This window comes from Protobothrops mucrosquamatus, unplaced genomic scaffold (assembly GCF_001527695.2).
Source record: "Protobothrops mucrosquamatus isolate PMUCROS unplaced genomic scaffold, P.Mucros_1.0 scaffold_168, whole genome shotgun sequence".
NCBI classification, from domain to species: domain Eukaryota; kingdom Metazoa; phylum Chordata; class Lepidosauria; order Squamata; family Viperidae; genus Protobothrops; species Protobothrops mucrosquamatus.
The window spans coordinates 1,106,768-1,124,549 of NW_015386244.1; the positions used below are offsets into that span (position 1 = coordinate 1,106,768).

Sequence of the window (17,782 nt, forward strand, 5' to 3'; positions counted from 1 at the left end):
TAAAGTGGTATTAACACTTCACATGATCTTGATTCTGTCTCTCTGTTAATGCAGCCTAGGACTCTGTTGGCTTTTTTGGCAGCTGCAGCACACTGCTGGCTCATATTTAAGCCGACAGTGTGCTGCAGCTGCCAAAAAAGCCAACACAGTCCTAGGCTGCATTAACAGGAATAGATTTTACTCATAATGAAAGAAGCGCCAGCATAAGTATATTTACTGGAATTTTCAGTTCAATTCAAAGAAATGACCAATGGATAGATAATGTATATCCATAAGTCATTGGGTTGAAGTATTCAACAGATCAGTTTAAAAAATGAGGGAAAATATAAACATACCAATGGCAGGTCCACCTTGTTTCTTCTCTTCTAAAATGGCCGCTAAGTCCTTGTGCTTCGATTTCTGTTGCCGACTCAGAAGTTGCTCTTGCTCTGAACTTTTTACTTTCAAAAACTGATTTGCTTTTTTAATTTTTTGACTGTATTGTCTTGCCATCATAAAAACACGATTCTTTGTTTTGTCCACTGAATCCAGTTCGCCATTAGTATGTATTGCATTTACTGTGCAGAGAATATTATTGGGAGATTCATAAAGGCTATCAGCAAAACCTCTGTCATTTGGGAGTGAAGATCTGTTGAGATCTATTAGTGAATTTGCTTTACATGATGTTGCCTGCTCAAACTTAATGTTGGCTTCACTTAACCTGGCTACCTTGTTTGGCAAAGTTTTTGAGAAAGCACTTTTTTCTGGTAGTGGGAGCATAGTCAGTGAAAATTTTACATCTTTATTTGGTCCACCAGCAGTTCTGCTAGGTGCTTGATTATCAACCTCATCTTTGCAAACAGGAAAAGCTGCAAGGGCGTGATCTCGTGCCTTTTCTTCATTTTTCTTGATATAATTCTCCAGGTCATTCCAGATTTCATCTACTTCCTCTGACAATTTATCTGCAACAGACTTGTGAGAGTGTGAATCAGAATTTGAGGAATTCTCCGCCAAATCTAAGCAGCCGCGATCTAATGGAACATAATGATAGGGATTTTCATCTTCACTGAACTGGAGGCTTTCTTCAGAAACAAATTGTCGGAGTTGGTTACAGCATGCAAAATCTGTTTCCATACCCAGAAAACTTCTCTTTTTGGAACATTTAAGGTGATCACTTTTGAAATTTGACACTTCTTCTGGAAGGCCTATGGTATCATAGATATTTTCCTCACTAATTCTTAACTCATAAGACCTTACAGATGAAGCCTCCATCCTGGGAACTGTTTCATTTCTGCTAGAAATACAAGTCCTGTTTTGAGATGCTTGAGGTTTTTTGAAAGAACAATCTTGGTCATATGTCTCATAGAGTGAATCTTTAGCTGATCCTTGCGGGGCACGGTTGGACTCTTCCCTCTGAGCCAGCCCCATTAACTTCAAATCTTCAAAACTTATATTGTCATAGACATGATCTATGTCATCTATAGTCAACTCTTCTGAAGATTCCTGACATTCTTGCAGATTGTCCATGTCATTTCTAGAGTTTTTCATTTCATTCCAAGAGGCACTTTGATCATGGTAATTCTTTCTATATCTTGCTCCAGTTTTACTTTCACCAGCGCTGCTGGCCCGCCTCATAATTCTATGAGAGTTCTGGTTGGAAATATCATTTTGATGAACTAGTCCTACATGCCAGCTGCAAGGGCGGTTTGATGGGATCCTTTCTTCACATGCAATGGAAGTTAAATTGGATGTGGAGTCTGATGGCATGAACATTTGGTAATCATCATCATCGTCGTCGTCATCACCCATATTGTCTTGCAGAGGACGTCTACTTGGGAACAATGCTTGCCGAATCTGATGGTCTGTCCAGATATTTCTCACTGCAGCTGTTCTCCCCAAAATATTTGCCACAAATGAGCTGTTTTGGGGAGTAAATTGTTCAGATAACTGACTATCCCCACTGCAGGAAAATGAAAGCTTTGTGTTCATCTGGGAATGAGTTTCATCTGTACACTTTTGGGAGTTCTGTGAAGTTTTCAAATATAGAATATTATTAGTCTGTATTCTAATCACATCAATGCTAATCATGAACTTAGTTCTAAAATTTCTGATTCTTGTGTAGTCAAAATGACACTCCTCAATGCACAGGAAGGAGGCACTGGTAGCTCTGCTGTATTCTAAGATTTAAGAGGTATACTCTTGTTAATTCTTTTACGAAAACCAGGATTAAATAACATGCAAGGAACCAGGATACTGGAGAATTCTTGCTTGTATCGAAACCTGTATGTATGTCTGTACACATAAAATGGTATTTTTCTATAACCAGCTTGTGCCTTTTGAGTCGCAAAATTTGGAAGGTTGATGTCATGTCCACAAAGTTGGAAGAGAATCACCTAATGCTACTTCATCCTGGATCATATTTTGAGCTAAGCTTGTTTTAATAATCATTAAGTAGAATCTATTGATCAACATTTTTTTTCCCCAGAGATAAGTCACAGATAAGGGGATATTACATAATACAGACAATGGGATATGCAGACAGTATTAACTGATCCTTTATAACATTTTTGTTTTTATTGATTATTGTGTTGCAGTCTGATTTTTTCCCTTTTTACTTCATCTGCATCTCTCAACACATGAAAAAAATCAGTTTTCCTTGATATTTTTTTAAAGAAATTATTGGAATTTGAATGGTTTCATGTCTATGTCCATGTAAATATCTTAATATCATTACAGACATGGCTTAGCCCTCTCTTTCTTGGATATTATTTCAACTTGCTATTCTAAGGTACCCCTCTAATGTTCCCTGGAAAACTCCCATCCAAGTATTAAACAGTTAATCCAATCATATTTACTCTGGTTGTTTTAACTCAGGGGTCTTCAAACTTGGCCCTTTTATGACTTGTGGACTTCAACTCCCAGAATTCCTCAGCCAGCATGCCTGGCTGAGGAATTCTGGGAGTTGAAGTCCACAAGTCATAAAAGGGCCAAGTTTGAAGATCCCTGTTTTAGCTCAACCAATTTTGGTTAGGTGCTGCCATGATGATTTCACAACTTTTTCAATTACCTGAGTTTCACATGTGTTGAGATTAAAACTTCTTCGTTTCTCAAAATTTTCAGTAACTTGACTATTCAATCTTTTGCGGCCTCCCTTTGGTTTTTGCTGTAAATGTTGAGCACTCTGTGGAAATGGGTGAATATTAAACTATATGTCTAATTTCGGCCAAAGTAAAGCCTAGCAATTTTCTGAGTTCAACAAGTAGATGCTATATTTCAAATGATACCATGGAAGACTCTTTTTTGTATGATTCTTCTATCTACACTGAACGATGTCTACGATGGCCTCATGGACTAAATTAAAATAAGATTTCTCTGGAACTGTTGTTGTCACTATGTTAAAAAGCTGGTAACACACAAATACATACAAATAATGAAACTCATGAATGTTGATAGGATGAAGGGGGATCAACAAGGAGAGGAAATTACATCTTCAACTGAACTTTATGCATCTCTCTTTTTTTATATCTGATGCTTCTCAGTCTTTTTCCCTGATTCAGTCTTCCCTTCTATATTTTTTTCTATTCTTTCAAGTGTTCACCCTCTCGGCACATTACCAAATTTCTTTCTGGCAGCTCAGTATAAATATTGAGGATTGGAAGGAAAGTCTTTTGAAAGAATTCCTCCCTCTCTTGCCAAGCTCCATGAACTAACCTTTGGCAGAGGACAGAATGCAACAGTGGTTGAAGATCTCAGAAATTCCTACTGCATTCCCCCGAATGGTTAGGATGCAGATGTGAAAATGTTAACCAACTCTATTAATTGATTTAGGTTGCTGAAAGCTAAAGCAAGGATACCCTATTATTTATTCAGCTTAGTGTCGTTAATGGAGCCATTCTACATATGATACTGAACATCAATAGATCAATGTGTTATCTCTCCATTTCATGAAATAAGGAGCTTACTTGTTCGGTCTCTTCTTCATCATCAGCATCGGTTTGATCTGTAACATCTGTGAGAATGTTATCCTCCTGACCACTGCTATAGGCTGCTTCATTTGAATCTAGCCGTTGGCAATTCAACGAATGATTCTTCCTGGGACTGAGGAACAATTCAGCTTGAGATAGCAGGGCTCCTTCAGTACTCAACCGCTAGGGGTAGGGAGGGGAAAAATACAGATTAAGTATTCCGTATTCTGTACTATGCAATACACCTTTTATACAGCCTAGCAGAGTATCCAGAGCAGTCAACACTGCTTTTCCTCCCCATGTTAATTTGCTATTAAAAATCATGCTCTTTTTAAAGCAATTTTTCTTGTCTTTATTTTTCAAATGATTTCAAAAGAATGACTAAATCAGGGGTCCCCAACCCCCGGTCCGTGGATTAGTACCAGGCTGCGGCATGCCAGCAATCGGTCCGTACAAACAAGCAAAGCCCCATCCATGGGATGCAAGCAGCACACAAAACCACGCCCCCTCCGGTCTGCGGAAAAATCTCTCTCTACAGAATCGGTCCCTGGTGCCCCAAAAGTTGGGGACCTCTGGACTAAATGATTCTGCCTGCTGTGGTCCAGGGTCTTCACATCTGGCTCTCAACATATTGCTTAAAGACTGAGATGGCCCTTGAAATTGTCCTGTTCTGCTTTAAAAATATGTCCTGCATATTGTGGTGTGCTCTGCAGGGCATGCATATGTACACTATTTTTATCATTTCTCATATATTCTCATGCACAGCTTTTATTTTGGCTTGGAAGATTCATATTATAACTCCTCTTGATCTCTCTGGTACGCCCTCTGCTGTTTTTGCATACCTCTAACCCCCTTCATTTTAACATTTGATTGTGCACTTCTGTTCCTGGCCGCCTCCCTTTTTTTTGCAACATGGTCATTAAAATATGTACATTAAAGTGTTTTTTGTTTCCAGATGTACTTCAAAGCAGGAAAAAAAGGATAAAGCTACCAGATCAAAATTTTTAACTGAAGAGCATAGACAAATGATAGATAGATAGATAGATAGATAGATAGATAGATAGATAGATAGATAGATAGATAGATAGATAGATAGATAGATAGATAGATGGATGGATGGATGGATGTAGTCCTTGACTTACAACAGTTTGTTTAGTGACTGTTTAAAGTTACAATGGTACTGATTTTTTTTTTTCAAATATAAATTTTTATTATTTTCATCATAAAAAAAAAACACATCACAAGTACATCACAATGCTACAATAAAAACCCCACCCCCCACCCCCCACCCCCGGACTTCCCAAACCTAATCCCAGGATACTATTCAACTAAAAGTAAACTACTATTAATGTCCCTAACTCCACAAAATACAATGGTACTGATTTATGACCGTTTTTCACACGACTGTTGCAGCATCCCCATGGTCACATGATCAGAAATCAAATGTTTGGCAACTGACTCAATTTAGGATGGTTGCAGTGTCCCAAAGTCATGTGATCACCTTTTGCAGCCCTCTGACAAGGGAATTCACTTAACAACCATGTTACTAACTTAACAGCTGCAGTGATTCACTTAACAAGAAAGATCGTAAAATGGGGCAAAATTCACTTAGCAAATGTCTCATTCAACAACATAAATTTTGGATTCAGTTGTGGTAGTAAGTTGAGGATTAACTGTAAATAGATGATAGATACACTTTCAACGCCATTGGCAATATCTGTTTTTTTTAAAAAGCACTAACAGTTCCTTGAATAAACAAGATATTTACCTTTTGCAAATCTGGGTCCATTTCTGAAATGATTGAAAAACAGATATAAGTATCATATCATGACTTGCATTTATACCAACTTTGTAGTATATCATTTTATCCAGAGAGAATCAGAAGAAATTTAAGAATGTTTAAATGTATGTTTTGGTGTAGGTTGGGAAAGGTATTTTAGAAAATATTTCCTCTCCATGGAAAGACTATTCAGCTCCTTAGTTAATTGGATAGAATTTATTCAGTATACAAAACTGTCCTTCGGAAATAGCTAATAGGTAGCACAGAAGTGACTTTAATACACAACCAAATTAAAAGGGTTAAGATAAAAAGTAAATAAAGCAAGCAATGAGAAATCTTTCCTCTTTATAAGGCATGCACATGTCTGTTTTTTTGTTTCCATTTGGAGGAGGAAATAATATAATTCAGGACTATGCAGTGTGAAAACACCAATGCAAAACCAACCTGCTACTCTTTATAGCAACCCCATTTTTAAAAATAGCAGTATGATCCATTTAAAACAACAACAGCAACAGAACTTTAATTACAGCAGAGTGCAGTCTCATATGGCAGCCTGAAGCATCGTACATGATGCTTTCCATCCACATGTCTATATCTACCATAGATGTGTGTCTTTAGTTCAGTCACACTAGAAAGGATTGGTGAGTGGATGCATGGCATCAATAAGCACCATTTTTGCCATTTAATGCTTACTACTGGATGTGGATGCTATCACCATGTAAACAATTGGAGTTAAATATAATTCAGGCATGTTGGAAACATACTCTGTTTAACATTTTTGTGATACACTCCCCAAGATCTTTGTTTATTTTATTCTCTCTCTCTTTCTCTCTCTCTCCCTCTCTCCTTCCTCTCCCTCTTTCTCTCTCTTTCTCTCCCCCCTCTCTCCTCTCCTCCCTCTCTCTCCCTTCCTCTTTTTCTCCCTCTCTCTCTTTCCCCCCTCTCCCCCTTTCTTTCTCTCCTTTTCTCCCTCTCTCCTTTGCCTCTCGCTCTCCCTCTCTCTCTTTCTCTCTCCCTTTCCTCTCTCTCTTTCCTCTTTCCTCTCTCCCTCTTTCTCTCTTTCTTCTCCCTCTCCCTCTTTCTCTCTTTCCTCTCCCTCTTTCTCTTTCCTCTCTCTCTCTCCCTCCCTCTCTTTTTCTCCCTCTCTCTCTCTTTCTCCCTCTCCCTCTCCCCCCCTCTCTCTCTCCCATACTTAAATATGCATTGTTACTAAAGTGTATTTTGTATTTTAATATTATGTAACTTACCACTTGATTTTGTGATTTTATGTACTCTGGAAGAAGGTTCTGTGTGGAAAAACATGTATTTATTAATATTTTTATTTATTTAAATGTTGTAAAAATTATGTAATTATGTATTGTTATCATCTATCACTACCAAGCTGAAATGACAGAGGTGCCTGGGAATGGAATTTTCTATATCTTGATGTGGCTGCTGAAACCAAGCTACCTCAACAGATTATGAGAAATCTGTTGAGGTAGCTTGGAATATATAGAAAACAATATATATTTTAACATCATTCAACTGCTCAACAGAAATGTAGAAACTTATAATACTTTCAAAATGAGAGGCTTATTAGCTCAAGGTTGTCAAGCAGTATTAATGATAACCTGGTTTTACCCCTTGATCTTTAAAGGAAATGTCATGGGATGGAGAACACCTGGCCTGCAGATATTCTATCTTCCTAGAACATCAAAGCCCTTATAATATCTCAGATGAAGCACCTGCAAGTTGTTCCATCTCAGCTGCCCTCAAGAGGGAAGTTACTAAGTGACTAATGTAGCCAAAATCAAGTCTGCAGACATCTTGGGTTAATATCTACAGTGGGAACACCCCCTCAGGCACCTCTCCTTTTGGGAGAGAGACTGGCCAAGCCAGGGGAAGGAGTCAAACAGAGAATTAGTCTGGAATCTTTACATAGGCACAAGAAGGCAAGGTCCAACCCTCTTTGGGTGCCTTGAACATATCTAGTCTGATCCAAGTGCAAATTGGCAGTCTGGGAAGATTCCTGTGAAATAGGCATGAGCAATAAAATAGCTAATTGAACTCTTCATGTATGAATCTAGTTGTTCGGGCCTGACATGGTTCTTGTAAAAGAAGAAGGCACAAGACAGTTGAAGCTAGACAAAGCAATTACTGCGTGGACCCTAACAGAGGTATGAGGCAGCTGAAGTTGTATGTGGAAAAGGTGGCTTGTTTTATTTAGTATAGTCAAGAGTACAAGCAAGGAGCCATTTATTTTGGCCCGTCTCATTTCTACTTTTTTCCATTAGGAAAAGCAACAATTTTTGGAGACTTGTAAATCCAAACAGAAACTGTGAATTTTAACATCTTTTATAAAGATGAATATATTATAAAGGTATCTGTTATATATTTTATATGTATGGACATAAAAAAATCACAATGTAGATTTAACAAAATGAAGTGTGGATTTGTGAGAGAANGAGAAACAAGCTGCTCAAAGAAGTTATTTGCAGTGCAATCTCATGTGTGTCTATTCAGTAACAAATCCCACTGAGTGTAATAGCAAGCTACTGCTAAAATGTGAAATTAAAGTACTTTTTTCTATAATATTACCAGTATGTATATATGAATTCTTTAAAGTTCATTCCTACTGTGGCTCACATTGCAACTTTCATATTTTTACTTTCAGTTTTAAATCTGTATTTCATTCATATATAACTTGATACTGTTTCATCTTAATTCTATTCTAATTGTAAATACAAGCACTCCTAAAACCAATTTTATTACCTGATTTCCTTCTCATCCTTTGTGGAGTAATGCCCTCTTTTGACCTACTTGAAGCTTTCATTTCTTCTGGGCTGTAATGGAACCCTGGGTGATCTATTTAAAAAAAAAAGGTTTTCTGATTTTAAAGATAATGCTTTATGTATAAGGTTCAGCCGCAATTACACTTCTGAACAATCTGCCACAATGAAGTACAATCAGGAAATAGGATTCATGCTGAGATTTATATAGATAAATGCAGTTAAAGGTAGAGATCACATCGGAATAGGATTGATTTGTCCCCTTCAAGAAAACCCTTTAATTTTCTTTCTTATGATAATAATTTTCCAGAGATGACCCAATCATTTAGACAAGTTTCACAGATCTTGATAAAGTAGCATCCTGCAGGCATTCACATGTAGCCTTAAATATGATTGGCAGGTTATAGTAAAAATGGAATGAACATAAAAACAACAGTATCACAATATTTTTGATCATCTAACATGTTACTGGATGCAAACAAAACACACCATGGCACAACTCTTTCTCTACACACACACCACATGAACTCCCAATGTTATACAACAAAATGGAAAACAGATCATGGACACATCAATATAAGCATACAAAAATATTATTTAAAAGGGTCTTCAGTAAATTTAATCCCACTCAAATATACCAGGAAAAATAAATACATTTTTGGGGAAAGTGTAGCTGTAATCTGTCCTTATGTCTCAGTGAACACAATGTCTCTGAACTATACTCCCTGCAAAGAAATCCCTGCATGATAAAAACTCTCCATACATATAGACACACAGAGATAACACACACACAAACACACCCGTCCACCAAGGACCTTTTATTGTTTATAAGAGGAATCTAAAAAGAAAATATCCTAATAGGCTTTGGAAATGTTTTTTTCTAACAAGTTCATACAAAATATCTCCATATAGTAACATTATTATGCTTATACTGGGGTGTCTTTGGTGCTCTCTGAGCTTGCTTGTTTATTTGCAGATGTTTCATTATCTAAACTAGGTAACATCATCAATGCTAGTAAGGAGTGTTATTAGCACTGATGATGTTACCCCTTTTGGGTAATGAAACATCTGCAAGAAAACAAGCAAGCTCAGAGAGCACAAAGGACCCCTCATTTTGACCTTGAGCTACAATATTCACCTTTATTGGTATGCTTATACTACAGATTAAGACTAAGGGTGCTTGTGGGAGTTTTATTATGCAACATGGGCAACAAAACAACTTGGTCTGCAGTCCTACATTACAAACAGGACACCTACAAAAGTCACACTGTCTGGAAACTGAGCCACTTATCCATTGTGAGTTTGCATTATAGCAACATTTTAAGGAAGACATACAAGAGTCCCACATAGTTACTCAACTGGACCTTACCCTGTCCCGAGAAACCTAGTGGTAGCTAGTATCAATTCTATTGACTAAATAACTTCATCTCTCAATATTTATTTCACATCTTTAGAAATAGCAATACAGTTTAATTATTTAAACAAGATATACTTACAAATTGCATCCATTTCAAGAATTGCTTGTTTGGCCTGAAAAAGAAATATTAGATATTAATTATTTATTTGATGTATACCACACCTTTCTGCTCTGGCAAGCTTTCAAGGGTGCTAACAAAATTTGAATTTGTGATGGAAATATTGAATTATTAATTATCAGGATTGGAAAAGGATTATGAAGATCCAATTTAAATCCCCACCCGCTTATGACACTTAAAAGTAATGTGAGATCTTTTAGATCAGAGCGCCCCAATCTTTCTGGGTTGGTGGCCCAGAGGGAAAGGGAGGAGCAGGGAAAGGAACATGTGTGCATGCACAAAACGGGCGCCCACACACAGCAGCGGCACTAGCATCCACGTGCATGTGCAAGCAGGCCACACGCACCCACGGCGGTGGTGGTGCTGGTGCCCATGTTCATGCACAAACAGGATGCTAGCGCCCATATGCATGCGCAAACAGGCTGCTACTGCCCGTGTGATGCTGGCAGCAGCGCTACCACCCCCACACATGCGCAAAAGGGGCCACTAGCACCCATGCAGTAGCACTAGCACGAGTGGGGAGAGTGTGTGCACACATGCGCGCACTCGCCAGCCATTCCCGTGGCCCGGTGGCCAACAGGCCACGGACTGGTACCAGGTCCACAGTTTGGGGACCCCTGTTTTAGACTAATTAGATACCATTGCATTTTGGTCTAGGAGGAAAAGCAGAATATAATCATCATATAAATTTCTGACTTTCTGATAAACCATAGATTAAACTTGACAAATATATATGCCCCAACATAGTGTTCAACAAGCTAATATGTAGTTTAGAGCGATACTCATTAAGACACAAATAATGTGATGCAATACCTTCCTGCCCCTTCCCCCCCACCCCAAACACTTCATTCATGACTATTTTCCTACCAATCAGTCTAATTTCTGATTTTATAGTAAAAATATAAAGAATGACCTAGAATTTCTCTCTTACCCAATGGTTTTCCTGCAACTGCTTCTTCATGCTTGAATGTATATAAACATTCTTAACTAGGATCAGGACTGGAACTCTCATATTTGCCTTACCATGCTATCTGAACATTTTTTTCTCCATTAACATTATTCTTAATCCTACAACAGGATTTACTATAGTTGATTGATAACTATACACAATAACTGGATTCATATAACACACTAAACCCAAACAAAGGAACCTGCATTTTGCTTTATCCTCCCTCTCTCTGTGTATTAAAAAAACACACTTTGATGGGGGAAAAATGCATCCTACATTGTTTTTACATGGCAAGATTGAGTACAAATAAATCTGCAAGATTAAAGTCGTACTTTAGCCATTGTCCACTAGGGGTAGCAAGTGTACAACGTCAGATGTAAAGACCAACCTATCACAACAGCAACTTCATAAAACTCTTTATTATTTTCTCTGCAAAAGGTCATCTCACTCAAAAATTATACGCTAACATTTGGTTTATGAAAATGATGACATGTACCAGGTATGGGGAACCTGTGGTCCTCTAGATACTGTAAAATTCAAAATCATCTCACAACCAACAAACTTGTGAATAGTCAGAAATGTTTAGAAGTTATAGTCTAGTATTATCTGGAGAAGCTGAGCAATTTATTTATTTTTATTTATTAAATTTATATTTAATTTTAAATTTGACACATTAATAAGTAAAATACATTTGAAAAATATACAGTTTCTCACATCATAGTTGCTTTCCACATACACCATTGCTGCCATTTAGCCAAGTCTTACAGTGGTATAGCATACACACAATTATAGCTCATTATGAATTCCCTTTTCTAATATATAAATGTTTTGACATCATTATTAATTTCATCTTTATTGTTTCAGTGCTTCCCTCATTGTGCCTACGAAATGCCATTTGTCAGAGAACAAATGTGACAGGGTCTGTGTCAATATATTTGAGGTGCACAAATAAACATTCTGCATTGATTCAATTCTGACGTCTTGTGAAATTCAGATACGCTGCCTGTACCAGCACCTATCTAATGCCATCATTCCTTCTGAAAAGAAATTGAGGATTAGAATAACATTTGGAATGCGTAAGATACATTGTGATGGGCTGCATCAAATCTGTGTGAAAAACATCAGCAAAAAGCAGATGCCCCCTTTTAAACAAGTAGAAGGGCTTCTGATATGGAAAAGCTGTAATGATATCCAAGGTTGTTTAATCAATATGTGGATCAATTCAACAAATGAAAAAATAATGATCTGCAGAAAAAAATGGAATCAGATCTCAGCTCAGTTACGAATTTATCAAATTATCCTTTTCTTCCATCCTTAAAAAAGGATTAATTTAAAAATGTAATAATGAAGACAAGGTTACTCCAAAATGTGCTTATTTTACAGACAAACCTATATATATTGGTAACTGATAAGAAATAGAAACACAACCCTTTTCCTCCTAGATTTTGGACAACTCAAGTCATTTCAGATTTTGCTGTATGCAATGTAGAATTTATACTTAAATCCCTTTAAATTACTCTTTCATTTCCTGGAATAGATCCTTCAACTTGGTATAATAAAAACTTATTTTTCTTGTTCATTACTAGGGAACATTTTTCTATTACAGAAAAGCAAGATAAAAATACTAAAAAATAAATAATTTAACGTGGAACAGCTTCCAAGGATTGCTTGACGTACATATTGCCAAAGTAAAGACTCTAGTGAGACTAAGTATTACAGGCCTAGACACAGAACTGTTCAATGAAAATGCTGCTATATTTTTATGTCTCAGTATTGCTTGGCTGAAATAGCAGCTGTCATGGTTCTGACAGATGAAATCCTTCAAATGAACTTCGAGGCATTGTTTACCTTAAATAATCTTTTATGTGGGAAACAAAGTATTGGCACTACATAGTTGAACCCAAAAATTAAATTCCCCTGCCCTGGATACAAAGTAACAAAATACAATTCCCACCTCCATAAATCACATTCCCCAGTTAGCTTGATGCCCGCTAAAATGCTATCAGCTCTGGGCCCAATGTCCTTAGGTTCCCATGGCCGAGTTATTATTGTTATGACTAGCTGGACTCTCATCCCTATCCCCACTCCCAGCATCAACTAATTCTAAAAACATAGAGAAAATGGCTGCATTTTCATCTGTTGTCAAAGCAAGAACATCCGATGTTAGCAGCATTGACAGCAGCAGTGAAATAAATAGAAGTCAAGGTCAAATGAAAGATAGGGGAATAGAATACAAATTGGTTGGGGGGGGAAAGTAGATCTTCCTCTTCTGAAGACAGAAAGCTTCCCATGAAAACTTTGGGTACTTTTGGAGGAAAAAATATTTTTATTGGTTCGGTACACAGTAACTGTAGAGTACTGTTCAAACTGCATTCACTGCATTCACGTATGGTGAGTGAAAAACAATGTGTATTTTTTCCAGAATTGCAAGAATAGATTGGAAATGAAAAGGATGGTCCTTGGAAAAGCACTACCGGCATGCAGAACAGTAGAGAAGTATAGACACCTCTGAATATGATAGGGAAAGACTCTCAACTGAAACAGCGAAGAGACCATATATGTTACTACAAAATACTGAGCTTGATGAATTAATACCTGCTTCATTTTTATTCTTTCCATCTCAACAGAGCATCAGAAAGAAATTATGTCAAGAGGGTCTGGAGACTGGTCCCATCTATCAGTCAGCAGAGAATGGGACCAAATCTGGGGTGGCAGGTGAAGTCAGAGAGTTTGAAAATGGCCCAGATTAGATTGTCAAGAAAAAAAATGCAGAAAAGTTTCCCCAATGCATTGGGAGGAAGGGGAGAGAGTCTTGGGCAGCTGCTCAAAAAAGTAGCCAAGTGCTTCTTTCTAAGCCATCCTCCCTCTCAGTCACATGACACAAAGCAAAATACAGGAAGCCCACCTTGTTCTTTCCAATGTATTCAAATACGCCCCAATGTAACAAGATCCACTATTCCTCCTTCACTATTTTAGATGCCTGCTATGATAACCAGTGGTAAAGAGGTTGGAAGGAATTCCAGAAACCATGCTCTCCCTGTCCTGTTCTCTGTAAATATTTTAATAACATTTTTTGCTCATCATAAATTAGGCAGAAAACCAATTATCCAATAAAATAATGAAAAAAATATTTTGAAAGGCAAAACTTTTCTGAAGTGCCCTGAGCCAAAGGAATGTTAAATTGATGCTATGAAATCCCGTACTATATGTAACGACATGGCTGCACAGATGTTTCTTCAAGAGAAAAGTAAAATGTTTTTTCTCTTTTTTAAAAAATGATTAAAAAAAGGATTTACCTTAGCTGGAATTTTAGCAGGATGGTTTTCTAAAATTAATCTTTTCAAATGAAGAATCCACAGGCGCTTGTCTTGCTGTGATTTTGCCTATTTCAAAAGGATAATACAGTTTAAAAAAAATTATAGCTCTTGAAATACCAGAAGGAAAAAAATGAGTAAAAATTATCAGAATGTGGAAAAAATCTGACTTCAGGTAGAAAAGCTGGCTCTTTTTCCAAAAATGATAAGAATTTTCTTGTTTATCAAAACTGAAGCACAGTGTACAAACTGCAATGTTACACACAGATCTCTACCTATCACAGACAATTTTAGGCAGAATGCTAGCGTGAAATACATCCATATTTTTCTACCTTTGATGAAAATGGATTCAGCTAGGTGGCAGCCTGTAACCAATCAGTGCTGATGTCAGAAAGTTGTACAGGATTGGCTCTAATTAGTAAATTGGATGAGAAACTGCCAAACAATCTCTGGATTGCAAAGTAAATAGGGAAATTTAAAATATGCGCTGAAAGAAGGCAATGACAAATGACAATAACCTTTCCATATTATTGTAGACTAGAGAAACTTTATTTTTACCTTGTTCTTTATCCTAAAATCTGAGCTTAATACAGGTAGTCCTCAATTTATGACCACAATTGAGCCCAAAATTTATGTTACTAAGAGAGAAATTTGTTGAGTGTTGCCCCATTTTATGACTTTAATTTCCACATTTGTTAAGTGAATCACTTTAGTGTTAAGTTAGTTAAAATAGTTAATTGACTCTGGTTCCCTCACTGACTTTGCTTGTCAGAAGGTTCCAAAAGGTGATCACATGACCCCAGGACACTGCGACCATCATAAATACGAGTCAGTTTTCAAGCATCCAAATGTAAACCACATGACCAGGGAGAGGCTGCAATAACCGTAAGTGTGAAAAATGGTAATATGTCACTTTTTTCAGTGCCGTTGTAACTTCAAACAGTCACTAAACAAACTGTTGTAAGTTGAGGACTACCTGTACATTAAAACAGCATCACTGTGCTATATTTCTCTCCAAAAGAAAGGGAAAAGAAAAAAAAGATCTAGATAATAAGGAATAGGAACCACCTGCAGGTATAAAGATAAAACTAAGTCTAGGAATTTAATTATAGCGCTGTTTCATGGGATATGTAATTGTGAGAGATTCAGATTTAATATTATATTTAATTAATATTTAATTATGTATTAATATATTCACTCTATAGTGATCTTAAATACCTGAACGGTATGCTGCATCTTGGGATTTTTATAATGGAAGACGCTGAAGCTAAGAGGTTCTTTCGGTATGACTTCTACCAGCATAAGATTGCCGCACTGTAACAAAAACAAAAATCATCAATTCCAATAGATACAGAAGGAAAATCTGATAAGACTCTTTTTTAAAAAAAAATGTTAATTATATTTTGGAATGTTTAGAAGTGCACCAAGCTGGCTGAGTGGGAAAAAAGAAGTGAGGGAAAGGTAAGAAACAAACCATTAAAAAAGCAAAGAAAGCTGATAAGCAGAGCAACTGTGGAGGGTTTTGATAACAGCTACTTATTTACAGTTATCCTGAGAAAGGTTTAGAAATAGAAGAAGCAATAAAGGAAAACCAAAGAATTAAAAGGATGAAGTCAGAAACAGGAAAGGGGGAAAGGAAGCAGCAAATGATTTTGAAAAGCTGAAGGACTGACTAAACAATAGATCCCATTCTTTATTAAACTCTATCCTTATACATAGGCCAGAATGATTTTTTTTTAAAAAAAGGTCAATTATTTTTATTTATTGTCACGTTTAAATTGTTTCTATGTTTACACTACAGGGAAATTTTATTTTTCCGTCTCTGCTGAAAACTTACAGAATATCAGGGGGGAAAAAGAACCCAGAGGCTCTATTAAAGAAACAATAAGGGTTAGAGAAATATCCCATTTCCGCTCCCTTGTAGGATACACACTCATTACTCCCTTAATCTTCCCCCAAAGCGCAACCTGCCATACCAAGATATGAGCTTTGTAAGTAAACGTCTCCTCTCTCTTCTTTGTAATAAGCAGCAGCTTATCAAAGAGAAACAATGTGCGTTCATTTTTGGCTCTCTGGATGCGGAAGGTTCCCTCTAGCACCAGCTCTCCATAGCTTGCAAGGTCTGGGCCTTTCCAGTTCGTAAGTAGGCTTTGTATTTCCTGAAAAAGAAGGGAGGATGCAGCATGTTAAAAACAGACTATGCTAGAATATCTTAGTTATGGAAAACATGTGCTACAACACCACCCGTGTTTCCTTCCACGAGTATGGAAAAAACACCCATTTCATTTACAAAAGACGGCTAACAATCCCATAATATATTACACCAGTCGATTTTTGATTACATAAAAGACAATCGTATTTATTTCCAAATGTCATAATATTGATAAAAGTTGCAGTTGCGGCCAATTGAACCCCAGTTCTGAGGTGGAGCAGAGCCAAATGCTACTAAAAATAAAAATATTGCTCTTTTGATGCTTTCCTCAACATTTCAGAAAAATGGAAAGATGTTGTAGCACTTTGATAATAGCAGAAATAATTGCTACTATAATAATGAAACAAATCAAAATTGCACAGCTGAATTTTCCCACCGACTGGGAAAAGAAGAAGGGCCAAGAAGGGCCAAAGAGACTAAGGATTGCTTATGCCCATAAACTAATTCACTTCTTCCTATACAAGGAACCAGTCCCAGCTTTAAAAGACTGTCGCAGTGGTTTGGCTTGGGTGATCCACATTAAAAAGCCTCACTCATATTACAGTGATGCAGATTTGAGATTGAGTTTTTGCCGAAAGCCAGGCTCATATGAGCTGAACAACATTTATGCATGAGATACAGCAAAAGAGCAAAATGCATTTGAAGGAAGTTTCAAACAGTAAGACAATTATTTTCTAGTCTAAAGCATTACAGTTGGCTCTGATTTAATCCTTGTTCAGCAATAGTTCAATGGTAGTTAAGATCAGTTCTCAACATTCTGGCTGGCAGAGCTCTCCCACAATGATCATAATTCTGATCTTCCCTGTGGGCTTCTCACAAGCAAAGTCAATGGGGAAGCTGGCAGGAAATCAGAAGTTGCACTTATGTGAAGTCCTCTTTTAACGACCTGCACAGTCCTTGCTGGACTGCTGGAACTGCTACCACTAAGTGGCACAATCACATTTTTCCTTTAGGACTGCATTGCTTAGTGACAAAAACTCTGATCCTAATTACTGTCATAAACTGAGGATTATCTGCACTTATCAAGATCCTCAAAGTAGTGACTTCCGGTGGGACGGCGCGCCGATGGCGGCTCTTTTCAGAGCCGTCCGCTTGGGAAGGCGTCAGAGCCAGCATGAACAGCGGTCAGCAGCTGTTCAGCGGCTTGGAACCTTGTGCCCCGGGAGAAGGGGTCGAGGTGAGTACTCCTGGATAGGAGTAGAGTCCCAAAAGCTCTCCCTTCATCTCGGGAGAGCGAAATTGGGTACTCCTCCGGAGTCCGGGGAATCTCCGTCTCCCAA

The 17,782-nt window shown here is 37.4% G+C and overlaps 1 protein-coding gene across 2 annotated transcripts in view; it reads right to left on the reverse strand.

The window, feature by feature from the left end:
* The window catches only part of PLEKHG1 (pleckstrin homology and RhoGEF domain containing G1), a 51,811-nt gene that overhangs the window by 3,419 nt on the left and 30,610 nt on the right, over positions 1 to 17,782 (reverse strand). Inside the window, exons 7-16 of one of the 2 annotated variants that reach the window (XM_015821964.2) lie at positions 16,267 to 16,449; positions 15,509 to 15,604; positions 14,273 to 14,359; positions 9,989 to 10,022; positions 8,476 to 8,568; positions 6,972 to 7,010; positions 5,713 to 5,735; positions 3,942 to 4,127; positions 3,047 to 3,160; positions 336 to 2,004 (exon numbers count right to left, since the gene is read on the reverse strand). In XM_015821964.2, coding sequence (XP_015677450.1) covers positions 336 to 2,004; positions 3,047 to 3,160; positions 3,942 to 4,127; positions 5,713 to 5,735; positions 6,972 to 7,010; positions 8,476 to 8,568; positions 9,989 to 10,022; positions 14,273 to 14,359; positions 15,509 to 15,604; positions 16,267 to 16,449 — 2,524 coding nt within the window. The remainder of the gene's footprint in view (positions 1 to 335; positions 2,005 to 3,046; positions 3,161 to 3,941; positions 4,128 to 5,712; positions 5,736 to 6,971; positions 7,011 to 8,475; positions 8,569 to 9,988; positions 10,023 to 14,272; positions 14,360 to 15,508; positions 15,605 to 16,266; positions 16,450 to 17,782) is intronic. The other variant, XM_029285233.1, reaches the window with a different exon arrangement.